Here is a 14,438-nt window from a genome sequence, read left to right as displayed (position 1 = left end):
ACGATCCACGATGAATTTTTGTGTTAGGTATGTATTATCTTGTAACTTCGGAAAATTGTATAACGAGATGGAACTAACAAATTCATAACAACAATGTGGTCTATAAGCTGTTCAACCTTCATCAATATTGATTGGTATAGTATTTTTTGAACTATAACAGAACAAACCGACTCATACATTAAAAAACTATATTTTATGCGTAAGTATTAGGTATGTACTGTACGTGTTTGGACCTAATAGGTTGAGCAAGTGGCTGACATCCATTTCTCGTAAAAAACAAAATCTGTTAATACAAACCTCTAGGTACTATGTAGAGGCCTATATGATCCTATTAGAATCGAGTTCAATTATAACTATAATTACATTTGATGACTGAACCTAACCGATTTTTTTTTACGGTACATGTTTAAACACGCGCATTAACATGATCTTACTCCCTACTTCAATTATAGTTTGTCAATTTATGGCTACGGCCGTATGTTGTAGCTTAACCACTGGGGAATGACAAAAGAAATGGCGTATTTCAAAAAAACGCTACCTTATTCTTAGGTCAATAATTATTATAAAGCAATCATTATAAATAAGATGTTTATCACACTTGAATGGTCAAAGACATAGCTTATAATAAGTATCTTTAGAATCATCTTCAAATGTGTTAATCTTGCCGATTTTTTGAATAATAAAATGCCTAATTCTTGTCAAATTTGGGATCACAGAGATTATCAATATAATTTTTTATCGTGAATATTTTACAAAAATTATCTCGTAATAAATTATACTAATGGTTTCATAAATGCGTTTAAAAATTAATAAACGTAAAAAATCTTAACACCACTGCACAGTTATGTACCGAAATATGACTATATTCTAAAACATTAGAGCGAGAGGTTTAAAAGAATACTATTTTATGTAACAAAAATACTTTATGCAGTCATCAAACGTTTAAAATAACTATAAAGGATAATAAGGCTTCAAAATTATATAAATAGATTATCTACAACGTTTAAGGAGTGTCCAGGATCACGGTTTGAAAATACAATAAAAACTCAATTTGACCTACGACGAGCACGTGGGCCGTTAATATAGATGCAAAAATCACACTAAAAATTAAATAATGTCAAAAATAGGTAAGTATTGTTGTAAAATGTATATCATCAGCTTAGTATAAATTGTAATATCATCTAGTACGAGTACATGTGTGTAAATAAACAAATAAATAAATATATTGTTTTCCAGATACAAAAATTACATTATAAAAATTAAATAATGTCAAAAAGTTACACGGTTAAAACAAAGCCTGATATCTACTAGTAAAAATGAGTTAGTTGCAAGCAATTAACTGGAATACACTACTGGTAATTAATTAATAGATGTATACACATAGGCATACAGTATAGACACGTTTATATTACTTCTCTTAACATAAATTTAACGCTATAATTTTGATCAGACAATGTTAACACTATAATTATTATTAAAGCCGAACTCTATCTGAAGATAAAAAAGCCTTTTGTATAAACACTCGAGTCATGGTTGTTGGCTCTAACAAAAATATAAAAATTGTATTTCTCTTATATAATGGTTTTTGTGTTCCAGAACACGGAGCATCCAGTCAGGTGTATAACTAGAAAAACTATCAAGAAAAGGTACTGAGATGGTGACTGTGAAAGCATTCAGCGTTCAAAGGAAACCTTCATTCGTATAATAAGCTAAAATAATGGGAATTGAAGCAATTATCTGCATACGGAATGGGCGTCTATCACTACTGGTAACTGATATTGACGAAGAAAATATGTGAAGCGATTTGCAAAAGAGTTAAAATTCGTAAATAAAATTAGGTCATTTCGTAAGTTTTATTTCATAAATTTTAGTGAAATTAGCATACTCACTTTCATTACTCAACTACTACGATAGTTTACACATACAATATAATATACGCACTAAATGAGATAATACATAGTTTTGTTTATCATTTCGTAATATACTATGGATACCTTCACCACCCTCTGATCATCTTCTAAGGTCTAACCCCCCAATAGGGTCTCCGACCTCTGGCCGCTTTCATCTTCCCCGATTATCTATCTCGAAAAGTGGTCCGACAAAAACCATTTTTTTTACTTCTACTCGGCAACCGTCCATCAAGAATAAATAAAGGTGTCAGATCGTCATTGACAAAAAAGTTATATATCCAGTTAGACCTTTAGAAAGAGAAAATTTTTACATGTAACTACCTAATTGCACGTTATTAATTTACTATTAGGAAATCACATAAAATTTAATCACTATTAATATCCATGTTTCCACGTAATACCATACAAATTACGATGAGTAACGATTAATAGTATTTTTCTGCGAGTCCATTACTTTATTTATAAACTAACCACTGTCTTTAAATTAAGAACACATCTTTAGTTGAGAAAGTTTAATAATGAAATGAAAGATAGAACTGTATGTGGAAGGTACCTACTTCTGGAAATAGGAGTTTCGGCATACCTACCTTACCTGCCTCATCAAAAACTTATATAATAATAGCTACATAGTAATAATAATACAAAGTAAATAGGTAGCGCATTTTCTGAGAGTTTCCGAAACGAGAAGGGAGTCCGTCAGGGATATGGTTTATCTCCCTAGTTATTCAACATATATGGAGAGCCCTAGATCATTGGCAAGGCAGACTAACAATTGGAAGGTATTATGCAGCAAGGAACCAACCCTCAACGTGTTAAAATATGAGTTAGTGCTATAATGTAGTTCCCATAAGAGTCAATTTGTTGGGGAAAAATGCCACGCGTGTAAGTGAACGTTACCAATAAGAACCAACCAACATTCATAAATATGGACCGTTTCAATTTTGCAACAAATACCAATCAATGTATATTTTTTTAAATGCATTAATTTCCTCAGATAAAGCATAAGTTAGATGTACTCAATATAAATAAATAATTACTTTCAATATTATGAATACCACATTTTTTTACCAATATATAAAACCTAAAAGCATCTCAGAAGTAGATTTTTGTGGAATGATTATTTGTTGCATAATACCGTCCGATAGGTGGCCAGAAAATAAGCAATTTAAGATTCGCAGATGGTACCTACCACGCTAATCGCTGCTGATGAAAGAAAGCCCACATAGTTGTTACACAGTAGGTACACCGGGTAGAAGAAGAGAGTCGAAAATACGGCTAATGTTATTGGTTATGGATCGGGCTAACCTTCTACCAGCAAAAAGTATACTCCATAACCTAGAAACAGTGGACAAGTTTGTATATCTATATGTAAGTATTATGCAATTAAAGAATATTATCCAATATGACTAAGAATGCGATAATTTTACTAGCAAAAACTTTGTTATTCACACCGCGAATAAATCACTAAAAACAATAATTAGATATAAAAGAAAATCAAAAAGTATCATTACGCTATTGTTATAACAGTGTCGTGAAAACGTAATTATACAACCAAATCGGATATCGTTTGTCACGGATGATCGCAATGTTGAATTCTGTGCGGAAAGAAGTGAAAATTTTTACATTAATTATTACGTGACCAAGTGATCCAAATTTTACTTTTTCGTGAAGACGTCTTAGAAAAAGCGAGTTGACTGCACCAATATGGAGCCGGTCAGGCTAACCGCAGGCAATTAAAATCTCTCGTAATGGATAATTTCGGGCAACTTTTTTTATATATACAATATACTATATTCACATGAATCACTTCATTATATTTTTCAGTAGTTTAACATAATCAGTCCATTATTTAATAGTACAAGAGTTAACACTAATTCAAACTATATACGACTTAACCGAAGTATTTTTATTAACGATCAGGATCGGCTTTATCCTCTTGGAAGGACGTCTAAAGCCGCATTTAGACCAAGCGAGCGAATGCTTGTTCTTCCCCCACTCCAGCGAAATTCTCTTGAAGTAAACACTTTTTGTTGAGCGAGCATAATAATTTCGCTGGAGTGGGGGAAGCACAAGCATTCGCTTGCTTAGTCTACATGCGGCTTAAGAGAATGGTGATATGCCACCAAGAATTAACGTTAACAGTGATAATGATACAATACAGTTTGACAAATTGAGAATAGGTATAAAAGTTTGAGTGTCACTCGGTAGCCAAATTACTATTGTACCTATTAGAAATAATATAAATAGTATGTACAATTTTAAACCATACCTAAAATCTTCAAAAAGTATGTAAATAAGAAATACTATTTTACAGAAACAATCGAATCGTTCACTCAATCATTCGAACGGCTATAAGGTGTAGAAGACAGCATATTAATACACGCAGACAAGACTAGACAAAACCGCAAAATTATATTAATCACCAGGAAAGGTTCTCATTGGAGGAGAGGCACTTATAGATTCTCAATCCATGCCGGCGCATTTTCGTCTGCTTGATGGAAAGGCATACATAACCCAGATCTTAACGATATGCTCAGCGTCGTTTGCATTTTCCGCACTCACAGAAAAGAAAGATTTAGTCCATACATATGCATGATATATGCATATCGCGGTTGAGCTATACAATGTCGTGTCCGGAAATTTTTACGTATGCAGTTCGCCGTATCACGCTTCACCGAGAAATGTTGTATCGGAAATATATGGACATATATTAAAGACCGTCCAACCTCTTTGGGTCGTATAGTATTGAAATAAAATGCATTTCTAAATAAAACACGGCTCTTGTCGGTTAACAGGAAGCCAGCGGCAAACAGAATTTTGATAATAGCCGATATACTGGATTATTTGTTAGGTTAGGTTAGGTTAGGTTTTCATTCTTGAACTCATGAATTTTGCCAAAATCAGAGATGGCCGTATAATGTACGGTCACCTCCTTCCGATAAGAAAACTCACGGCGAACTGTACTACGGTGAAATGTAATACGTACAATTTACATGTAACCATACGATGTATTTGAGGGAAATTCGGGCATTTGAACCACGGGATTTATAATATGTATATGCCTACTAACTAGGCTCCTATTCACAGCGAGCAGTTTCTCCAGGCTTATTTTACGGATACTTCACGTAATATTCATAATAATTGTCGGTTTCTACATAGCGATTCTTCTCCTACGTCATACCGGCCGTACCATACATTGAGCAGGATTTCGTTTTTCGCCTCTACGAACAATATTGCCGAAATTTGTTCTACAAAATTTCATCAGTGAATTTTTTCAAATTTATCATAAACGGAAAACGAAAAAATCAACACCACTTGCATTAATTTTAAAATGTTGCCAACAATCCGTCGTGAGATAAAAGAAAACATTTAGTATCTTAAAATACAAAAACCGCGTGTACCAGTATTTAGTTTTTATGCAAACACGCCAAATTGATTTCTTATTCTGCGGTGGCGATAGGAAAGTGTAATTTTTTTCGACGAAGAAAGTCAGAAACGTTCATTTTTCTTATGTCGTTTTGTGTCGACGTTTAATGCATATTATGACATTGAGCACAGAACAAAAGACGACGTTGGTTTTCTACAACGATCGATTATTCAATTTTAATAAAGTAATCGATTGGCCTGATTGTGAGAGAAGCACGTATTTGACGAGAAAAATAACAGGTAAATAAATCTATCTGTAGTATACCGCCGAGTTGGGTATTGAAAACGAGACTTAAAAAAAATAATTGTAAGTATTTATAAAACAGTTAAGTAAGTACAATACCTACCTATAATTACTAAATGTTTAACATGTAAATAGTTGATACATTTATAGCAGAGAAACCCAAACTAAAGTAACTTTGACAGTTGACAGTTAGTAAGTGAAAGATGTGAAAAGGTTAAATTTTTTTTTTTGAAGTTATACTTCTTTAGGCGCGTTTATAAAATCAGATCAGAGTGTATTTTTGGCGTGTGACATGTAACACATAATTCATTATTTCAAACAAAAATAAACGCACTCGATTGGATTCGAACCACCGATTGATCGGTTATCAGCCGAACGCGCTGCCTTTACGCTACAGTATGATACTGAAATCGCGACGATTATACAGTATATATTATAGTTTAGAATTGTTCCGTTGCCTAGGCAGCGAATTTATTATTGTCGGCCATTTGCAATTCCTTGCGTAAAAAAACTATTAAACGTCATAGTGACAGTTGTTACTTTAAAAATAAAAACAACGATAAATAATTATATAATTTAGTAATATAAGTTAAAGTGTATAGAAATAAACCAACGGCGTTCTAATAAACGGTCCTTTTTCTTGAGTGTGTAATTCAACAAGATAATTAAGAGCTAGTCAAAGAATCTAGGTTATCACAAGTTTTGTTTTTGTTTTGGTACGCCAAAGAAGTATAACTTCTAACGCGCGTACCGATTTTTTTTTAATAATATCTGAGCCATCAGCGATTCACACAGTTACCTGCTTAACTTATACCATATTAAAATAATAGATAGAACAAAAATACCTACTATAATATTGCATTTCCAAATTATAATTCGGACAAAAATACAATAACTGAATCATATGATACATAGACTATGGTCTATAATCAGTATTTTTCAAGCAGTGTGTCAAGACGATTATTCAAGTGTGTCGTGAAATACAATGTTTGATACTTTTATAGTTGTTTGTTATCTTAATATAGTTTTGAGTTGTCTCCGCGTGTTCTTCCTCCACCTTTCCTCAACGTGTCGGGCACATTGTAGAAGCCATTCTCAAGAGACGATAACCATCATCATCGCAAGCGTGGTCTCTGCAACGAACCCAAAACTTCGAAGAAAGAAGGAAGAAGAACACGCAGTATAAACCCAAAAATCTATTCAGATGTGTCATGAAGTTTTTTGAAAACTAATAAATGCAATTTTTTTTTTCATCAGCCGGGGTCGATCCATTGCTGCATCAAGACCTACCCTAGCTCTCTCCACTCTTCTCAGTCTCTAGTTCTTTGCTGCCACGTACATCCACCGAACTTTATATGCTCGTCTATCCAGCGGATTTTAGGGCGTCTCTGTGGGCGTTTAATGCCTCTTGGGTACCACTGTATGACGGCACTGCGGTTGTCTACTCGCCGAGCGACATTCCAGCCCATTACACTTTCAATGCTTAGCGACCTTGTCACATCGCGTACTCTTGAATGCTTCCTTTCCATTGGTTTCTTTCGTGATCTTTACGCGTTATGCCCAGCATGCACATTTCCAAGCCACTCGTTATTTTTGGATATCTATTACGTGTTATTAATTTTAGAAACACCTTATTATTTAACAACTTTGGAGTGTCGGGAAATCATAATTTAAGTCGCCAATTAAGAAGATTGAAAAACTTTGGTCCATATCATGTAGAAAAGCTAAAAAAATCTTTCGAATCTGATTACGTAGCGAAGATATTCAACTATAATACTGATTTACCAACTTATAACATAATATCGTGGGTGTTTTTTAAAAAGGGCGAATTAACCAAAATGTTATTTTACAGGAGGAAGATTTTTAACTATTGACATTTATTTGTTGATGACCTGTGGATGATTATAAATATCTAACAAGTTTATAATACAGCTAAGAAAGAATACTGACATTATAATATAATATTTTAAAAGGCCTAATATGTCACATTCGCTTTTTATTCGTAATTTTAATTAATTTAATTTTAGTCGATTATCGTTTTTAAGTACTTCCCTGTGGAGATAAAAATTAGCCGTTTTTACACAACAAAGCTAGTGGGGTACATATTGTATTTTCATTTAAATCTCGATTTCGCCAAAATGATTGATTCGCCCTTTTTACAAAACAACGACGATATAAACGGACTATAATAATGTCTCGTCAAAAATGAGGCACAATATAGTAAAATTTATCATTAAATGGGTACTAACTAGCATTTTACATATTTGGGAAATACTGACTTAAGTAACAAAAATAAGATAAAGCTAGGATTGGTAATTAATATTAAATTATATTATATAATAAAATAAATACGTAGGTCCGTTGAAAGTATTCTATATTAACATTTATTTATTCGCAAGATAATAATATAATAATTATAACAATCAACATCACCGATTAATTAATTAGATATTAGGTGATTGTATATTGTTTTACTGGAATAAATTATGTTGAATTAATAAACATATTATTAAGCATTCACCCAATTATCTTGACTGGCGGCGATTCTAACTGATTTTGATGATAAAAAAAAACATTTTAGCAGTTAACTTTCAAATGTGATCATTCGATCAACAGAAAAACTTTATTTATCGGCAATGCTGGAATTGCGTCGTTAAACACTTGGCGGGAAAAATGGGATTCCTCCACCAAAGGCAGACACACATACCTATATGTTTTTTTTTTTCAAATATCAAATCGACCGTGTTTAGGAAAAAGGGCGTAACCCATACAGAACAAATTTTACAGGAGAGGCAAAAAATGTTTTTTGAATGATTTTGGTTTAATATTAATAACAAAAATAGGCATAGACATTGGGTGCATGATGATTGATGATTTGGTGTAATATCTTTTCGATCTACTAATAAATAATATTATTATTAATATTATTATAAGAAGTTATTACAGAAAATCATTAAAATTGAGGGTAAATGCTTTTTTCCTTAAATTAAAACTTGCTCAATTAAAACTTTAATTTAGATAATAAATCGGCATTTGCGGCTTACTTCCTTTTTACAGAACGTGTATTAAGTTGTATATATTGTTAATATCCAATAAAAGCACTTTTCGAAAAATCGAGGGTTACGCCCTTTTTCCTAAACACGGGCGAAATGGCGAATGGAGATAACCGCTTTGACTCCAGATCACACCAGTCAATTCTTGACTGAATATGGTGACTGCGCTGGCAGACTCTATGGGCTTGGTCTTGTTACCCGTTCAACATATCCGTGTGGCGGAGAAATACAGGATGCAAACCGCATCCTCTGGGAATATCCAATAATGTCTACGGAAGGTCAATTTTGTTACATTTAGTTAAATTTGCAGCGTCCTATTGACAACGTGAAGATCTCTTCACTTAGATTGTTCGGCAGTTTTGTGATAGCTGTTGCTACTTACGACAATTTTTAATTTTCCCTCTACATGCTCCTCTCTCCCTTGGGTACTCTTAACGTAAAGTAAAAGCACATATGAGTGCATGGCGATCTCCGTCTTGGGTAGCTGCTCCTGAGACATTCCCAGCCGTACGATCTCGTGATACGCCGGGTTAAGATAAGGTGCGATTTGGTAGAGCCATTAACTTCAATGGCAATGCTATATCACTCTTGTGAGTATATTTGACATTATATGCCTCACCAAATTCAACATCAAATCGTTTGAAAGTAATATCAATTGATATGGGACTAATATTCAATAGCGGATCAATTCAGCAGGTTTATTTTCAAACAGCGTCAAATCCACTTCAACCAATCTAGATATTGAGATGCAATCGAATACCATACATTAATAAAGGTGATTAGAGAGAGGACCCGTTTTTCATCGCTACCAAACACAATTTTCACTTTCGTCAAAAAGTTATTTTTACCAGATTTGAAAACTACGTCCTGATTTATAATCAAGAATTGATTGGTTATCATTTTTATTTCAGTGAAGCTTCCATAATTTTGGAGAAAAATAAAACAATATAAATGATTTTACGGATATTTGATACGGATAATTTTAGTAGGTAGGTACGACCAAATTGCTATTATGCAAGCACAATTTGTTAATCTATACAAAAATCAAACTAGATCAGTGAACGTAAAAATGAAAGCATAATAAAATATGATGTTTTATACGAATTTACTACAAGATAATATGAAAAACATTCTGGAAAAGTTTATTTTTCCTATAATTTGATATCTTTTCATTACAATTAAAAAAACGCTAGCTTCAAAAGCCTTTCGATAGTTCTAAATATTGTTGTAAATTTATATTTTTATTACTTAAGTATATTTACCCGATTTATAAATATTTTGTTTAAAACTTGGTTATATTCATAACATGAAAACAAAGGCGTCATGCGAGGTTTACACGCCAGAGCAATTCCTGCTGAAATGAATGATTGAGTAGCAACACAAAGGTAGCATGGTTAGATCAGAAGTCAACAACTCACGATAGGGAAGACAAATATTAACTGTATAATACGACGAAGGAAAGGGTTATTTTATGATTAAACATAAAAATATAAGATAGTTTTAAGAGTGTCATCGCCACAAGAGAGTTATTTTCAGCATCAATCGTAATTGAGAATTAAACTAGTACAAGTACTTATAATATTGTTAAAACGTGAGTTAAATGCAGTTTTTTTTAAATCACTGCCTACCGATTTATGAGAGGAACAGGATTCAAACTATTCCAGATAACTTATAAGCATTTTAATTCTAACAATGATTATATTTCAAGGACATGGTATATTTAGGGACTGCAATACCGGTATCCCAGTATTTTTTGATACCGAAATACCGGTATTAAAAATCAGACGATACCAATATATTTGGTATTGACAATGGAAGCAAAATATAACATAAAAGGTTTAACAGGACTTATATTATCAAATTACGCGATGTCTGGTTTACTTCCATGGCAATTCATCGTCCTCGGTGACCAGCAATGACACATGCTATAAAATATTATTATTTTAAAGATATTTTACATAATATGTAAAATTACATAATATGTAAAATATCTTTAAAATAATAATATTTTATAGCATGTGTCATTGCTGGTCACCGAGGACGATATTATATTATATGTATTGGTTACTTCCGTTTTTTCCAATTATTTTACGAATTAATTTTTCGGTATACCCTATACCGAAATACCGGTACGTATTGATATTTTTATTCGGTATTGCAATCTTTAGGTATATTCAATTTTATTATTTCTATAACATCATAAATAAAATCTCGAGTGTCACATTTATAAATTGTTTAAGAGAGTAAAATAATGATTTTTTTTGTTAAATACTCAAATCATGGCCCCCACAAGGGGGGGACTGACAACGCTTTAGCCTAGGAGCCCGCCGTGGTGGTCGCCAGATAAACAAAATAAGCACACATCTTAAATCTGCTCTAATAAGTAGTAAAAAAGTCGCCTGCGGGACTATTGTATTTTATTATTTTATAAAACAATATTTTATATGGTTATATATTATATGGTTGTGCGACACAATTTTTGGTTGTGTTAAAAAATCTGCACTGAATTTTATTTGACCTCGAAAACTATTTGGAAAACGTCACTGTAGAGCATCAGACTGCGATAGGTAGGGGGGCCCGCTTCAGGATGTGGGGGCCATGACTCAAATAGTTAAGTTTTTCTATTTTTCTGGTGATATTTGATTTTTTCTGTCACTAACAGAATACTATTGTTCTGTCACAATTCGAAATTTTATATTTTTTTTAGCTTTTTGGGTATCTGGAATACATAACTTTGACTTCCAAAATAATTTTGAACTCACGGCCTTGTATAATGATTCAACATCGTGATTTTTCATTGTATTGCATCCATTGTTTTACGAATATGTAAAAAAATAAAGAATGAATATTTACGATCGTAACATATTTTCGTTCAAAAAACGGAAACCCGGCCTTTTTACCTCAGATGTACAGGCATATTGTATTACCATTTTCTTTACAATACAATGATTATTGATGCTAATATCATCCATGGCGATCATAATAATATACTCAACACCTGAACAGGTTTCAAACGCCTGTCTCAAAATCTTAGATGATTAGGACACGTATGGAAAGAATAAGCGGTGGGGGGAAGAAAGGGTGGAGGCGTGGGTGCGCGTGTGCGGGGGTAAAAAGACAACAAGGGAAGGGGTGTCAGAAGAAGTTTTCAACAGATTATATACTTATGGAAGACAGAATGTATGTACGTAACTAGGAAACAAGGGAGGCCGCTATGAATAAAACATGACTGCGGAAAACTCTTAGAACATGTGAGGAAATTTTGAGCCTGCTCTTCGTGTCAAAAGCACGATAATCAGCCAGCTATAGATATTAGATAGTAATTCCACTGCCATACTTCAAATACAATAATAAACATAAACGGTTTCATTTAATTTGATTGTATCTATTTTGGTATATATAGATATGTAATATGTAGGTATGTTACGCCGAATGTGCGAAATTGACTATTACATGAAATGGGCAAAATTTTGCCTAATTCGTGTAATAGTCAAGCCCGTTGCCTTATTCATGAATTAGGTAAATTATCTGCCGAGTGCGTGAATTCACCAGGGTATAGAATTCTTAAACTGTCAACATGACAGTAGAAAAGGTAAATTTAATACGGATGGCTTTATTAGTTATAATTGGACATAATATAATATTATTATTATTACGTTAGGTTAGGTTTTGTAATTCTGAATTCAACTGAATGTCCATTTTGAGGTTGGCTAACAAGTGTCAACAAACTATCAAATCATACTACCACAAACAAACAATCGACCAATGCAAGATTGATACCCAAGCACGAACCAAATCGCGAAAATACCTTTTAATAAAATTCTTCCGTTATCATATTATAATTATAGTTTTTTTTTGGGCATATTATATGGATATTAACGTCATTGTAGTTATTGATTGGTATATTTTTATATAATCACTGACATTTGACAATTTTGGTATAGTTTCAAAAAACACCACCGTAGCACTACTATCTAATTTGTCCAATGCATGAAATAGGCAGATTGCTTAACCAATTTTACCGCTTTCAAATGTACCTACGAGTAAATACCACTTAAACACTAGGAATTAAAAATACTTCATTAAATAATGAACGATATTGCTGATAAAAATGCAAGAATAATATCATCACGTTGAGTAGGTATGTTATATTAACAACATTTCCGACCATTTGTTATAGGTATGGCCCCCACATGGGAGGGGGCTGACAGGGCTCTAGCCTAGGGGCCCGGGCTCAGGGGGGCCCAGCGTGACGGGTCGCCCAGATAAATGAGATAAATACACATCTTAAATTTGCTCTAATAACAAAAAAAAGTCGTTAAAAAGTTTACTTCGAAGTTATTACCATTTTAAAATATATGGTTGTTGGGACGTGTTGAATAATACTCGGCAACTCCATAATTCGATGTGTTAAAAAATCGCTAAATTACACTGAATTTTAGTTGACCTCGAACACAATTTGCAAAACAATACTGGACAGCGTCAGACTGCCTTTAACCATAGCGATAGGTAGGGGGCCCACCCAAGATCCTGGTCTGGGGGCCCGCTTCAAGATGTAGGGGCCATGGTTAGAGGTAATATAAAAAATAACATTTTATACAAATAGTTTTAAAGTACTATTCACACTACCCTCCTCAACTATTTTCGAATGCACGTATTATTTTAACATTCGCGCTGTATTTCTAAGGCCTCGCATTTTCCAAGACCGGCCCTGAATATTTATTGCTAATATCATGAATGAAAAGAATTATTTAAACAAGCTAAAAAATAATCATAGTCGCCAATATTGATGAAACTTGACCAATATGCGGTCAGGTTGAGACGCTCGTGGGACCAACCATAATAATATAATATGTATTATGTACACATTTACTGAATAAAATACAAATACGGAATAATGTATGGAGTACCTACCTATCTAACTGCTAATATGAGTGTGGCATTAACAATAAATCTCAGTATGTACAATTATTCAGAAATTGACTCACCGACACGATGAAGAAGTCCCCATGAAGCACGCTGACGATTCCGAAGTTGGTGTATCTGAAGAGGCGGTCCATGATCCACATGAGCCTGGGCAAGACGCCGGGCCGCACGTTGAACGCCGCCATCAGCAGGGGAACGTCCGCCGTACTCTGGTGGTTCGCCAAGACCAGGGTGCGGGAACCACAGCATTCTGATATGTCATCGCCTACTTCTGCGACTGGAAATTGAAGGAAAAAAAACGAATTAGTATTGGAATTTTATAAGTAGTATTAACAGCTGCATTGTTATATTACTTATATGACGATATAAAGGGCTACAAAGGGTTACCAAGTTCTGTTACGAATTTGTATTTTTCACACAATAAAGTCAGTGTTTCACGAGCTGTATGGTATGCGACTCTATCATGTGGGAACCACATGTTTTCTAATTCTAAATCTTCCAATTCCACCCACAAAAAGTCAGTTATCATTAATTTGTATATAGCGGTTGCTCTTTCACCATTTCGAAAAAGTACGGCTATATGACGCGTCTACCCAAACTCGCAGAAAGCAGTAATTTTCGCAGCATTTCACAGCTTCACACAAGTCTCACTTGTGAGATTTCCTCCTCCCAAATACGGCAGTTTTGCTCATTAACGTACGCATTGAGATGAAAATGTGTCTTAATGGGGGGCTAACAGGGCTCTAATGCATATAGGGGATCCGGCGTGGCGAGTCAACCAGCTAAGTGAGATAAACACACACTAAAATGCTATTACGATTATGAAATATGTGGTTGTGCGATGCAATTTGTTGTGATATAATAATATTAATATATATT

General features: G+C 33.7%; 1 protein-coding gene across 1 annotated transcript in view; it reads right to left on the bottom strand.

Moving 5' to 3' along the window:
- The window catches only part of LOC147070580 (acyl-CoA:lysophosphatidylglycerol acyltransferase 1-like), a 767,070-nt gene that overhangs the window by 346,673 nt on the left and 405,959 nt on the right, over positions 1–14,438 (bottom strand). Inside the window, exon 4 of the mRNA XM_085949106.1 lies at positions 13,622–13,836. Within this exon, the coding sequence (XP_085805232.1) occupies positions 13,622–13,836 (215 nt within the window). The remainder of the gene's footprint in view (positions 1–13,621; positions 13,837–14,438) is intronic.

The sequence above is a fragment of the Rhyacophila brunnea genome, unplaced genomic scaffold (genome assembly GCF_057557595.1).
Source record: "Rhyacophila brunnea isolate RB1 unplaced genomic scaffold, BYU_Rbru_1.0 scaffold_21, whole genome shotgun sequence".
Lineage (NCBI taxonomy): Eukaryota > Metazoa > Arthropoda > Insecta > Trichoptera > Rhyacophilidae > Rhyacophila > Rhyacophila brunnea.
The sequence above is the reverse complement of the archived record's forward strand: the minus strand, read 5'-3'. Positions and strand labels throughout refer to the sequence as shown.